The sequence below is a fragment of the Pseudonaja textilis genome, chromosome 1 (genome assembly GCF_049901715.1).
Source record: "Pseudonaja textilis isolate UNSWEBS1 chromosome 1, rPseTex1.2, whole genome shotgun sequence".
Classification (NCBI taxonomy): Eukaryota; Metazoa; Chordata; class Lepidosauria; order Squamata; family Elapidae; genus Pseudonaja; species Pseudonaja textilis.
Genome location: NC_141990.1, coordinates 23589493 through 23602661, shown reverse-complemented (window position 1 = coordinate 23602661; position 13169 = coordinate 23589493). Strand labels below are relative to the sequence as shown.

At 41.6% G+C, this 13169-nt stretch overlaps 2 protein-coding genes across 9 annotated transcripts in view; one reads left to right on the top strand and one right to left on the bottom strand.

Moving 5' to 3' along the window:
• The window catches only part of LOC113441533 (cGMP-dependent protein kinase 2-like), a 67511-nt gene extending 66774 nt beyond the window's left edge, over positions 1 to 737 (bottom strand). The window contains exon 1 of one of the 2 annotated variants that reach the window (XM_026708579.2): positions 604 to 737. The gene's annotated coding sequence lies outside the window, so the exon portion shown is untranslated. The remainder of the gene's footprint in view (positions 1 to 603) is intronic. The other variant, XM_087929058.1, reaches the window with a different exon arrangement.
• On the top strand, positions 696 to 13153 carry KHK (ketohexokinase). Of its 7 annotated transcripts, none has more exons than XM_026708478.2 (8): positions 696 to 871; positions 1330 to 1446; positions 3986 to 4120; positions 10290 to 10362; positions 10650 to 10796; positions 11303 to 11391; positions 12400 to 12557; positions 12803 to 13153. In XM_026708478.2, the coding sequence occupies exons 1-8, from the start codon at positions 780 to 782 to the stop codon at positions 12886 to 12888; spliced, it is 897 nt and encodes a 298-aa protein (XP_026564263.1). In that variant the 5' UTR covers positions 696 to 779; the 3' UTR covers positions 12889 to 13153. The 7 variants fall into 7 exon arrangements, with proteins under 7 accessions (XP_026564263.1, XP_026564262.1, XP_087785220.1 ...); XM_026708477.2 differs by lacking the exon at positions 3986 to 4120 and adding an exon at positions 3777 to 3911; XM_087929094.1 differs by lacking the exon at positions 1330 to 1446.
• The last annotated feature ends 16 nt before the right edge of the window (positions 13154 to 13169 follow it).

Below are 13169 nucleotides of genomic sequence, written 5' to 3'. Positions count from 1 at the left end.
TGTACAATCCTTGTTTTATTGATTGCATGTAATATTCTAACTTTCTGAGATTGTGGATTTAGGGTTTTCATGAGCTGTAAGCCATAATCATCACAACTATGACAAATCATGGCTTGAACTATCTCGTTTTGCATGTAATGAGTCTATCTCATATATTAGTTTCACCTTTTAAGTTGCATTACTGAAATAATGAACTTTTGCACGATATTCTAATTTTTCAAGTTTTACCTGTATATTCTATTCTATTCTATTCTATTCTATTCTATTCTATTCTCTCCTCTCCTCTCCTCTCCTCTCCTCTCCTCTATTCTATTCTATTCTACTTTATTATATATTCTATTCTTTATTCTATTCTCTTTTGTCTTCTCTTCTCTGTGTTGTAGGCAGGTACGATTCAGGCTGGCCTTACTTGCTCTGCCGGGAGTTCAGCGACCCAGCTCAGCGGCAATGGGGCGTTGAGTTCCAAAGATGAAAAGGGTGGGTAAGTGGCACTGGACGGGGCTCCCATTAGAGTGGCAGCCGTACTTCCTGGGGGTGGGGGGAGTCCTATGAAAAAATGGGAAAGAGCTGCCTTCGAACCAAGGGTAGGATTGATTTGCATACCGTGGAGGGAGCCAATCGGAACCGACCGTCATGCGCTTCTGCCAATGGCCGTGCGACTGCCTGGGGCGAGCCGATCCGGGCGTGAGATCAGCAGAAGAGAAAAGAGCGCTGAGCCCCCGGCTGGGACCGTCGTAGAGTAGAGTGACAGCAGCCGAGGAAGACGCCCACTTGGACCGATGGAGGAGAAGCGTATTTTGTGCATCGGACTTGTGTGCCTGGACATAATCAGCGTGGTGGACAGTTACCCGGAGGAGGATTCGGACACCAGGTACCGCTGCAAAGGCCTAGCAATGGGGCACGGCTGGGTGCAAACTGCGGAGAAGGAGGGGAGGGGGGGTTGCTAACCCGTTTTGCTCCGCGTCGCGGGAGGAGAGCTTTCCGCTCTGTCCGGTTCCGTGTTCCAAAGCCCCGATAAGCAGGAACCAGTTCACACTTTGGGGGGGAAATTTCGAGGCTCATTTCCTCCGGCCCGGGCTCAGAGTACTCGGAGCTGGCGGAACAGGTTCCGGGGGTGGGGAGGGAAGGACGGAGGGAGGGAGGGAGGGTGGAAGTGTTGCCTTTGCGTCCCGAAGCAGCCCTTCGGTCCGTTTCAAGATCTGAGCGAAGAGATTGCAACAAATGCAAAAGCCCTGAAGTGTTGCCGGAGTCCCGGATACTTACTTGGCTGCCCAGAGGGCCTGTCGGAATGGGACGCTGAAGCTGCTGTTGGCTGTTGCTTCTTTCCAGATGTTTGTCGCAGCGCTGGCAACGTGGAGGGAACGCCTCCAACACCTGTACCGTTCTGGCCCTGCTGGGGGCCCCTTGTGCTTTCATGGGTTCCTTAGCTCCTGGTCATGCTGCAAAGTAAGTGCCAGCGGAATACAGACGGGGTTGTGACTAACACACACACACACACACACACACACACACACACACACACACAGAGAGAGAGAGAGAGAGAGAGAGAGAGAGAGAAGGGGAAGGGCAAAAGTGTGTGTCTCCACTTCATGAAAAACTTACTTATTTTATGCACTTAGATACTATTCTCCTCCCCCACACCCCCTCCCCCATTCAGTCTGGTCCACCGACTGCCTAGGCGTTTCAGAAGTGGTTTGCCATTACCTTCTTCCTAGGGTTGAGACAAAGTGACTGGCCCAACAGTCTACAAATTGATTGCTCCTTCTCGGTGTCCAACCTAAAGTGTTTTGCAGATATATATTTTCTTTGTCCATTGATCCACTCCTTGCCTGGAATTGAGAAGGTTCTCCTGGATTAGCATCATAGGTAGACTGTTTTCACAACAAGCTAAGCTTTGTGGGCTATTTTGTGGCTTAATGTTTTTTTAAAAAATAAACCTAGTCATTGATAGTTTAAACTAGTATTGTGCAAATCAAGAGAATTGGAGTGATTCAGTAAACAAACAGCACATGTTGTGCAAATCTAAACTGGGCTGTTATTTGGTTGTGACAGAAAGGAGACTCTGATTATAGTGAAGTGATCATAACGTTCACACAATGTCAGAGTTATTTAACATGTTAAACCAAGATACATAAAGACCTGGGACTGAATTCACAGTAAGGTTAATTACTTTAAAAACTTGTTTTGTATGGCTCAGCAAGTTGTGTGAATGTAGTCCATTTTAGCTTCTAGTTCATTGTATTGCTGGTACAACCCTGAATATGGGTGAATTTCAATTATTTCAAATAAGGTTCAAGTCAGGCTGCAGGGGATTCATTTCAGTGTGATGGTAGACTGGTTTTCTTCTAGCTCTAACAAATATCTCCCTGATTTTTGTATTTATTTGTCTTTGTTCTCTCATTTAACTTTGTTTCTCTTCCAATCTGGGATGTTCCAAGCCATGTTCTTGGAATAAAAGTCTTTTATGTGCTGGTAGTACAGTCTGATCAACAAATCAGACTTGGCATGAGATTCAAATGCAGATGCCAGGCATGTTTTTGCCTCTGCTTCTAAAATAACTTATTTTCATTAATATTGTTCTATTTTTGCAAAAGAATCCCTTCCCTTAAAATAATTAATTTCAACAAGGAATCTTGTAACACTTAAAAGACTAATCATGTTATGCTATGTACAATGATTAAGTCTTATGAAATTCTTAAAGTTAATAATAGAATAACCCTGCATGCCTAAGACTATAGCAAAGGAATGCAGTGAACTATATTCTACTTCATGAATGAATTATTATTTTCAATTAACCAATCTTTGTAAGATGTAGATAGAAAAAATAGAAACAGGGTAAATGGTTAAGGAAAGGCAAAATGTATGGTCGGATAACTTAATTAAAGCATAAATTACTTGTGATACAAACACAATGACCATTCAGATTGTCAGTAATTGGCAATTGCACAGAATTATTCTAGCATTGCTAAGTTAATTAACACTTGCAGTGGGACAGAAACTCTGGAATAACAATAGTTAATTAGTGAGGCTAATTATTATCTTATCACTGGCACCCATTACTAAGAAATGGTGATTATATAGGTGTATAAGTGTGTATGTATTTATATAAGTAATTAGTCACAGACCATTAATTTTATTATCACCTGACCTTATAGTTTATATTACACTAAACTTTCCATCTAGGTGTTTGAGAGATGTGGAACTTGTAGTCGCAAATTTTCATATAGTCCCTGCATTTCATTTTTGTAGTCCTTGTAGCTGACTCCAACCATGATTACTGAAGTTAATGGCACATTTTTCTACCTGTTTTTAGGTAGGAAACACATGAAAACTATAATCTCTAAATTTATGATCTTTTGCTTTCAGGAAACAGACTTTTTATGGAACTGATCTGAGGCAGATCAAAGACCATTCTATTCCCATTCTTTTGCTTACTATAGCATGAATTCTGTCTGTTGACTCCTGAGCAGCATATGCTTCAGAGAGCAGAGCACCAGAGTAAATGTAATGAGATTTTTTTAAATAAGTACTAAGCTCTGAGGGCATCAGAGCTCTCGGCTTCCAAACTGCAGAGTTCATTTTTATCTGCTTTCTTCAGACAGCTACCTCCCTCTGCCCTCACAGCTTCTAGCCCACTGACAACTTTTGCCAAGCGGCCGTAACAGCCCTGTTGTCTTGAAGAGAAGCTTGGGAGCATCTGCCTTCTATTCTACCCGTCAGAGAACCTCACCTCCACCACCACCCCAAGAAGACGTTCATGTTTTCTGCCCTCCCAGCTTCGTCCGTGATGATTTCCGACGCTATGAGGTGGATCTCACCCATGTGGCTTTGCATCTGGCATGCAGCTTGCCCATTTCAACGGTGATCAGCAACTGGGCCACAGGCACCCGCACCATCCTGCACGCTGCTAGGTGCGTAGGTTGAGCATTCCTCACAGTGAAGTCTAATGGGTTTTTCTCTCTCTCTCCTCTTCCTTGGCCCCAAGCTTCATCTTGTCTGACTTCCAACGGTGCAAAGTGGAAGTTGCCCATTTGGTCTGGCAGAGCCAGGGGGAGACACCGTGTGCCTGCTGCCTCATCAATTGTCGCAACGGTTCTCGGACAGTTACTCTTTATGACACGTAAGACCTGGCCCACTTTGGCTGTGCTGCCTCCAACCTTCCCCCCTTCTCTACCAATGGGTGGCACAAAAGGACTCTCAGCGCCCCGGTAGAGGCCAGGTGGCCTTGATTGCTGTGTGTGGTGGGCGAGGATTGGCCTGCTAGAGCAACTGTTTGTTTCAGGAAGAGATTACAAAGAATATAAGTAGGATTGTGTTTATACTATTACTGTAAATCAGGGATATCAAACTCAAGGCCCACGGACAGGATCTGGCCTACATGGAGCTTAGGTTTGGCCTGTGGGGCCGCCCTGGAAACAGTGAAGGACCGGCCTACAGTGCCACTGCCAGCAAAAACGGAGCCTGGGAGGGCCGCAAGCTCCATTTTCGCTGGCAAAGGGGTGCAAGAGGATCACCCCAGCCCTGCCTGGGCCACCACTGGTGCCCCCGAGACAAGTGACATCGAGCTGGCCATGCCCACCCTGCCACACCCACCCAGCCCTGAGGTTAAACACAACCCTCATGCGGCCCTCAATAAAATCGAGTGTGACAACTTTGCGGTAAGTGGTTTAATAGGTCCTTCCTAGCTTCCTATTTTAGCTGCTTGCACACACAGTGGAGAAGCAGGCTCATAAAATTGTACTGGTTGTTTATGATTCAAGCTTGTCTCGATTTTCATTTCTTTCTTTCGTTCTAAACTGCTCATTCTCCCCCTTCATCCAAGTCATTAATAAAAATGGTAAAGGCCTCAGGAAATAGCTGCGTGACATTCTACTTGATACTACTCTCCAAACTGATGGGGAGCTGGTTATGAGTACTACTGAGGTGTAATTACTGGGTTAAGAATTGCATCATCTAGCCTATATTATACTATTTTATTAATGAGGATAGCATTAGAGTTGATGGAATCCTGTGCTGAGATCAAGATACACTGCATCCAGATCTATTAAGCAAATGTGAGAAATGGGGTAATTCTGTGAGAAAAGGAGATAAGGTTAATCTTGTTTATGACAAGCTCATGCTGACTACTATTAATTCTTGCACTCCTGCTAAGTGCTCATAGGCATGATGTTTGAAATCTGCTTGAAGATCTTGCCCAGTATAGAGAATGGGAAGTTAACATGAGAAATATGAAAAAGGATGTTTAGTAATGAACAAGGCTGTTGATGAGAAATGGAATGGAATGGAAAATAACCTTACAATAACATAGTACGAATGACTTGCGGGGCTGCGCGACATGCAATAAATTCACATGGTGCAGTAGGATTGTATGTTTGTTAGTAGGATTCACTGGGTTAGGAATTTTCTGCCTTCACTGTGAGTTGTATTGTGTTGAGGGAGTGCACGAAGGGAAGCTCAGCCAATCTCATTGTACACATGTTGTACTCTGCCAATAAAAGGTTTGAATTGAAAAATTGAATTTAATTGAATTGAAATAGATGCATATAAGACAAAGTCTGCTCATAAATGAGAATGAGAGTGAGATGCTACATAATGTGCGTGGGGAAATATAATCACAAAGGAAGGGAAGAGAACAAGGAACAATTGAAGAGAACAAGGAACAGTTACAATGAAAACAGACACATTATTAAGCAATTTGAATGGAAATAATTGTTTTGGAAGTACAGTAAGTGAAAAGAACTAAACCAAGACCCTCCAACAATGCGAGTGGTTATGAAATTGAAGTGATAAAATGATTTGGGATGAAAATATAATTAGGAGACACTATAAAAGTTAGTGTCCAAGAACATATTGATGGTTAAGTAGTCATTAATCTTACTAGAATGTTAGAAAATAGTAAGATCATGTCGTTGTAGATTATTGTAACTATTTTGCCAATGGAGTGACTATACTGTAGTTTATTTAACGTGTTGAAAGACTATTGCTGAGCCTTAAAGATGGGAAGTATGCTGTTACTGTTACCCTAGCTAAAAGGAAAGGTAAGAAGAATGAACAATGCAAAAAGATACAAGTGTGTTAGCATATTAAGTGCCTAGAAAGCATTTGATAAAATTCTGTTAGAAAAAGTATGAGTAATAACAGGGAGCATAATTTCACAAGCGCAATGCAACTTCATGCTGGACAGAGGATGTGCGAAACAGATTTCCCCCCCTCAAAAGATAATTGAAAGAAGTAAGTGTCAGAAAACTTAATGTACTACATGTTTCTTGTTTAATAATAGAATTTCATTATAGAATTTTGAGCAAAGATTATGTTGAAAGTTGATTACTGAGTGCAATGAAGTAGAAATAAAATATGCATGAAAATAAATGGAATGTTTAGAGAACAGTCCATTTTAAGCAGATCTAGAGAGGTATTGTGAATGATGTTGGTGAAAAACTAGATTTAGTTATAATTCCTTTTATTTTGTTCATCTCATGCCTTTAGCAGAGTTGCCTTATTATTCCTTACTTCTTTTCTAAGTTCTGTGTAATGTTGCTTCCCACAATAAAGGATAGCCTGGTGGGTATGTATGTATGTATGCAGGGGTGGGATTCAATTTTTTTAACAACCTGTTCTGTGGGCGTGGCTTAGGTGGTGGGTGTGGCTTGGTGGTCATGTGACTGGGTGGACATGGGTTAGTGGTCATGTTATTGGCTGGGTGTGGCCAACTCAATATCACTCACATTGAAGCACGCATCTCATCATCTGGCCTCTCAAGACTGGGGATACTGCAAGTGTGCTGTTAGTGTGAAAAATGGTTACAAGTCACTTTTTTCAGTGCCATTGTAACTTTGAATGGTCACTTCACCCAAGCAAAGTACCAGCAAAGGAAGAAAAAAAAACCCCAGAGACATTCCTGAGACAGGAAGTCTAGTCCTGATATTAATCTTATAATTACTTGGTTAGCAAATATTAATAACTTACTTTTTTGCCTAGCAAGGCTTTAACACCTACCCAACATTCACACATCACTTAACCAGAATCAACCTATTTTCAACCCATGGATTGACACAATCCATGTATTGTATTATAAACTAGCCAAATATAGTGGATTTGTACAATATGCTAAGCCATTAAAGAATCATACTAAAGTTAGTGCTAGCCCATTCTAAATACAGTCACTTGTTTTTACTGTGTATGTTTGTAAGGAGAAAGTCTGCTTTGCATGCAGTAAGCAGTGTGCCATTGCCTGAACTTTTCTTTGCCTGATAGCTTGATTCCATTTTAGAGATTTGAGATTCCTTATCCTGAGAGAAATGGATATCAACTAATAGATAGTCTGGCTAAACAACCAAAAAATCCAGAGTCACATTGACTGACTTACCTTTTATTATAATTTTGAAGCAATACACATTTTGAAAAGTAAAGACTTCCTAACTTGAGGCAAGAGTATGACAGTTCTTTTCCATTGCTTTCTTCTATGATATTTTTTCCCTAAGTTGCACTTATGGGTCAGCTTGATACCCAAAAGAACCTGACTTGTTCTTTTAAAATCAATCAAGATAACAGGAAGATAAGAAAAACATATTAAAACTACCAACTCCTCATCAGAGTCAACATCCAATAAATGAATCGATTCCTGTGTCTACGTTCAGAGCAGGAGGACATTCGTAATGGTTATAGCTTTGTTAAGAAATAGCACAGCCAGCTCTTAATTCCTTGGACCACATAAGAATTAATATAGCTCTTGTTCCATTTTATTGTGGAAAATAAAAGTTGCTTGAGCAGGTCAAAATAGGGCTTAAAATGCCTGTTCAATTCCTCCAGAGGTGCCACCCAATGGAAGAGGAATAAAAGCATCCATGCATGAGCTATTAAACATCTGATTTATTATTAATTCTTGGTCAATCACTAATTTAGTCCAGATTGCTGCCAATCACAATTGCCAATATTAATTCTTGATTATCCTTCCCAAATATGGTTGTGTCATCTTGTGACGTTCCCCTTCCCCAAGAAGCTTTTTGGCTCACAGAGTGAGAAATTCAAATGTGACTCCCACCAGCTCACAGCAAGAAAGAACCTGGGCTTTTGACAACAACAGGTGAGATGTAGGCTAGACAAACCAGTCATGAGGGGATACAAGGATCAACTACGGTGTTCGTATAGGCTAGATCCGCACAACTATAAAAATAAATCACTGAGGGTAACCTATACCAAGTTTGTATCTTTCCGTGTACTGGTCCTTATCTGACCAAATTAAGTGTGTTTTGTATCTACAACCAAGCTCTATGGCAGGGGTCCCCAAACTTGGCAACTTTAAGACTTGTGGACTTCAACTCCCAGAATTCTCCAGCCAGCTATGAATTGTGGGAGTTGAAGTCCACAAGTCTTAAAGTTGCCAAGTGTAGAGACTTCTGCTCTATGGGCTATATTCTCCCTCCAGGGCCCTGCTGGCTTTTCATAAAGCCCTAAAGTCCTGGTTCTGCACCTGGCCTGAGGAACCAAGTGTCTGAAGGCTCTTGTCTCCTGACTGTGTTAGCAACTGTCCATTGTGATATTTTCCTGCTCTGTATTTTACTTTTTATATTTGTGATGGGAATTGATTTATTTATAAAATTTATTCGCCGCCCATCTTACTATAGGGTAACTGGGCGTTAAATTGTTTTTTCTATTTAAGAGCCTCGGTGGCGCAGTGGTTAGAGTGCAGTACTGCAAGCTACTTCTGCTGCAGCCAGCTGCCTGAAATTTGGCAGATTGAATCCCACCAGGCTCAAGGTTGACTCAGCCTTCCATCTTTCCGAGGTTGGTAAAATGAGGACCCAGATCATTGAGGGCAATATGCTGACTCTGTAAACCGCTTAGAGGGGGCTGTATAGCACGATAAAGCAGTATATAAGTCTAAGTGCTATTGCTATTGCTAAGATTGTTTGCTACTCAAGAGTCACTTGTTGAGATGGGTGGCTAGACAAATTGAATGAAAGAACACATAAAAAATATATGCGCAAAAGCTTATGTGACGCTCCCCCCTCCCTTCCCCTAGCTTTTCTCAACTGGTGGGAAGCATGCAGCTTTCTGTCTCCCACTACTAATAGAGTATCAAGGCCTGGTTAATAATTTGGAGACATGTAGAAGGCCCAAGCTTGTCATATTTCTGAATGTGATTCTTGTGGCCTTTGATCAAAGCAGTCTCTGTGTCTTCCAGGCTAGTGGGTTAATCATTAAAACCGAATCCATTTCAGGTACAATTAATCCATAAAAATGAGGGCTGAGAATTAAATGGCATCCGTTTCCATGCTGAATATCTCCAGATGAAGTTCCTGAGTATGGCCTAGTGCTAAGACAATGTTTTCAGAGTGAGGGAACTATGAAATAAAAGGAACAAGTTGAGAATGGAGGATCAAACTCAATTCTAGTCAAGCATCCTTTAGCTTAAGGAAAGGAGGGACAGTCCAGGACAGTCCATAGATGCAGAACAAAGGTCAATCTCACGGTTACCGAATAACCCAGTACGACTAAGTGTGCAATTATTGCAGACTTAGCAAGCAGTTGAGATCAGCCTTTTTTCTCATGTTTATTTTATATTTTTAACACTGTATAGATAGATGGCCATTATTGTTTTCTATGATAATGCATTTCAGTTTATGTATATATGTCTAGTTTCTTTATTCTCACATTACCTTAAGCAATGGCTCCAAATTCAGATTGTTATCATGGAAACCAAGGAAGAGGTTAGCATATTATAATTTATTATTGTTCAATTAGATGACTAAGTAAATAAATTCCATCCCAATTGTACATTATACATCTGCCAAGAGATTTCTTCATGTCTTTTTGTCAAATTTGGGGAAAAAGGAATTAAGTTATAGAGACATTCTTATGTGGGATGGCTGCCTGTGCAGCTTAAAACCTTGGGATGTGTAGCTCAAAGCAGCTCCAAAGTACTTTGGAATTGCTCCCAGTAGGAGGTGAAATTAACTTTAAGCTTGCAAAATCAGTTCTGTGTATAACTGAACCACCATATTCAGAGTAATATGTTTATTCATTGGAAACTTGGGACAAGCAATAAGAAAACAATTCATGTCCCCTTTGGATTGGCTAGATTATTTGGTTTGGTGGTAACAAAACAGGATGCTACACAGGATACACTTTGAATTTAAGAAGTCAATAAGTATTTTGTTTCCTGTTTTATTTAATTGTAAGGAGGTATGCATTTGCTTACTGTTTCACTGATTCAAAATGGAAATCAGTTTGTTGCATTAATTAAACCTTAGTCTTCCTCTTCCCACTTTCCATTCTCCCAATTGCAGCAATCTGCCAGATGTGACAGCTGCTGATTTTGAAAAAGTTGACCTGTCTCAATACAAGTGGATCCATTGGGAGGTAAGGCTTTGTCTGGAAAGGAGGTTGGACTTAATTGTTCATGTGATAAGATGATGGTGGCCAGATTTACAACCCTTTTACAATATGTGGGCACTTTTTTACAAGTAGGCAGGTGATGTTCCATGGCAGTAAAGTGGCTGGGTATCTATTTTGGAAGTAGCAGGTATAAATGGCCCAACTACTATAAGTTGTGAGGCATCTAAAATCACAAAGGCTATCAATAATTCCAGGAATAATATCAAATTCAGACATCTCAGATTGTCATTAATCATAGTATTTTCTCCCAGGGGAGGAATGCTTCGGAACAGGTTAAAATGCTGCAACGGGTAGAAAAGTATAACCAATCCTGCCCACCATCTGAACGAGTGACCACATCTGTGGAGGTGGAAAAGACCAGGCCAGAACTGTACCAGCTGTTTTGCTATGGAGATGTGGTAAGGGGTCAAAGGTAAAGTCGTGGTGCAGGTTGATGTAGGTGGGAAACATGGCTGATCAAGAAAGCAAGCAGTGATGAAAGAGTAATCTGCCCTTCAGTTAAGTTCCTCTCATAGGATAGATTTAAGAGATTTTGCCTCCTCCTCCTCCTCCTCCTCCTGTGGCTACTGAAGATGTATTGGCATCCCCTGTTAGAATCCTTATTAAGGATTCTGATTTCACTTTCTGAATCAATAGTACTGTTTCAGTCACTCATTTCCAGAGATTTTCTGCAGATGAGTTTTGTGTGCACAGAGAGGTAAACAGTAATATTCCTGGGGGATTTCTATAGCTGGGAAGTGAAATTTTCTAAATGTCTGGCCAGAATACACCCCAATGCTCTGGAGACTCACAGTCATTTTCTTCATACATAACACTCTGAGGCACTCACTATCTGATCACCGAGATACTACGTAATAAGGCCCAGCCAAAAAGTGATGACTTTGTTGTGGTTCTCTTCTTCTAGGTCTTTGTCAGCAAAGATGTGGCCAAGACGTTTGGATTTTACTCAGCTCCTGAGGCTGTGAAGGGGCTCTATAGGCGTTTGAAGCCAGGGTAGGAGGGAGCCAAACCATGGGGACAAACCTGGATCCTTCCCTGGTTATTGGGGGTGGTATGAAATAAGAATATCAGACTGAAGAGAATCTCAGAGGCTAAAGTGGGAGCCCTTTAGAGGTCATCTCAACCAACTTCACCATAAGAAACCTCGAATCACAAGTTGTTTAACGATTTGGAGAGGATTCTCTTTACAAGCAGCTTTAGAGATATTTCAGCCACGTTCAGGCTGAAGTCACACACAGACTGTACTAAACCATGTATAACTGGGTCTTGTTGAATAAACTGCAACAGGTTGGCTTCATACCATGCTAAGCCAGAACTGGACTGGTCATGGTTGAATTGGTGCTACAAGCCGATAACGCCCAAATCAGATTAAATGCTTGTTGCGTGTGATGGCACAATCCAAGGTACTAACTTTTGCAGCAGCTTTAGTTAGCAATCCTATATCAAAAGCACAATTCTTTTACTACTTTATTGATTGGATTTATATAACACCTTCCTATCTGATGTTCCCTTAAGGTCTATCCTCTTTCTTTCTTTCTGTTTAGGCCAAAGGCTGAGTTGCACAGACTTCCCTTTTGAGAGCTGAAAGGAAAGCCCAGACAGGCTCAGCTTCTTGCCTGGGCATATTATTGGAATGGGTGGGTAATCAACAGTCAGCGTCCCCAGTTATATGGCAAAGTTTCTAGCAGCAACTTCAGATTTGCTGTTGAGATTCCAAATAGCTGGAATAGAAAATATTTTGTATGGAAGTTAATAGGGAGGAAAATATCTATTAGTGCTATCCAGTGCTTTGGATTCAGTCCAGTCAAAATAATGTGGAGCAGTCAGGTGTGAAAATGCGCCACCTTCTTGCAACACCTGGAAGCATCTTTTACTTTTTCCTGGTTTGGAATATAGCAGATAAGGAATACATTCACACTTCTGCCTGGTTGTGTAGTAATTTGGATTTATTCATTTGATGGATCCAAAACACTACATAGGGTTAGTTTCTGTCATGTCTAGAGCTACCTTGATCTGTGCTTGGGCTGAGTATGGAGCTGACGCAATGGGACCAGATAAGCTGCTGGTGCATTCAGATGCATTCTCCCCTGAAACTGTTGTGGATACTCTGGGGGCTGGAGACACATTCAACGCTGCTGTGATCCTGGCTCTAAGCAAAGGTGAGTTCTGGATGCTTCTCATTTTCCTGTAGGTATAGCATGAATGGCAGAATCCTTTGCAATTGCTTCTGTGTCTTGGACAACAGAACACTTTTAAATTGCACAACAAACCACTACCTAATAACATCAAGAAGCAGATCTGAATGACGAGGAAACTCCTCATCCTTCCATCTCCTGCACTTTAAAGAGCAGCAGTTATGCCCATCTGTCCTAAAACTAAACTGATTTCTCATTTTCTGTGGCAGGAAATACACTTCCTGCAGCATTAACCTATGGATGCCAGGTGGCAGGCCGGAAGTGTGGGGTTCACGGGTACGATGGGATCGTGTGAGCAACATGCTGAGAGCTGTTACCTGCGGGATTTCACTGGACCATGGACTAATGCTGTATTATTTCTCATGGTAGTGTTCTATTTGTTAGTGGCACTGGCACTGCTCCTTTGGCATCTCCTGCAGGTGGGAAGACATGTCAGGCTGCCTGCCACACATTCCATATGCAGTCTGGCTAAGCTGGCTCAGACGCTTCTGTCTCCTGCCAGCAGGAAAAGAGGTTTCGCTGTATAACCATGAAAAGATAAATAAAATACTTGAAGTTGCTGATTGCTCCTCGTTG

What these genes read in the sequence shown, in the direction of transcription:
- KHK (XM_026708478.2), top strand. Translation starts at nt 780, where the DNA reads ATGGAGGAGAAGCGTATTTTGTGCATCGGACTTGTGTGCCTGGACATA. An exon ending in GAGGAGGATTCGGACACCAG is followed by an intron (nt 872 to 1,329) that starts GTACCGCTGCAA and finishes GCTTCTTTCCAG; the next exon opens with ATGTTTGTCGCAGCGCTGGC. An exon ending in TATAGGCGTTTGAAGCCAGG is followed by an intron (nt 11,392 to 12,399) that starts GTAGGAGGGAGC and finishes TGTCATGTCTAG; the next exon opens with AGCTACCTTGATCTGTGCTT.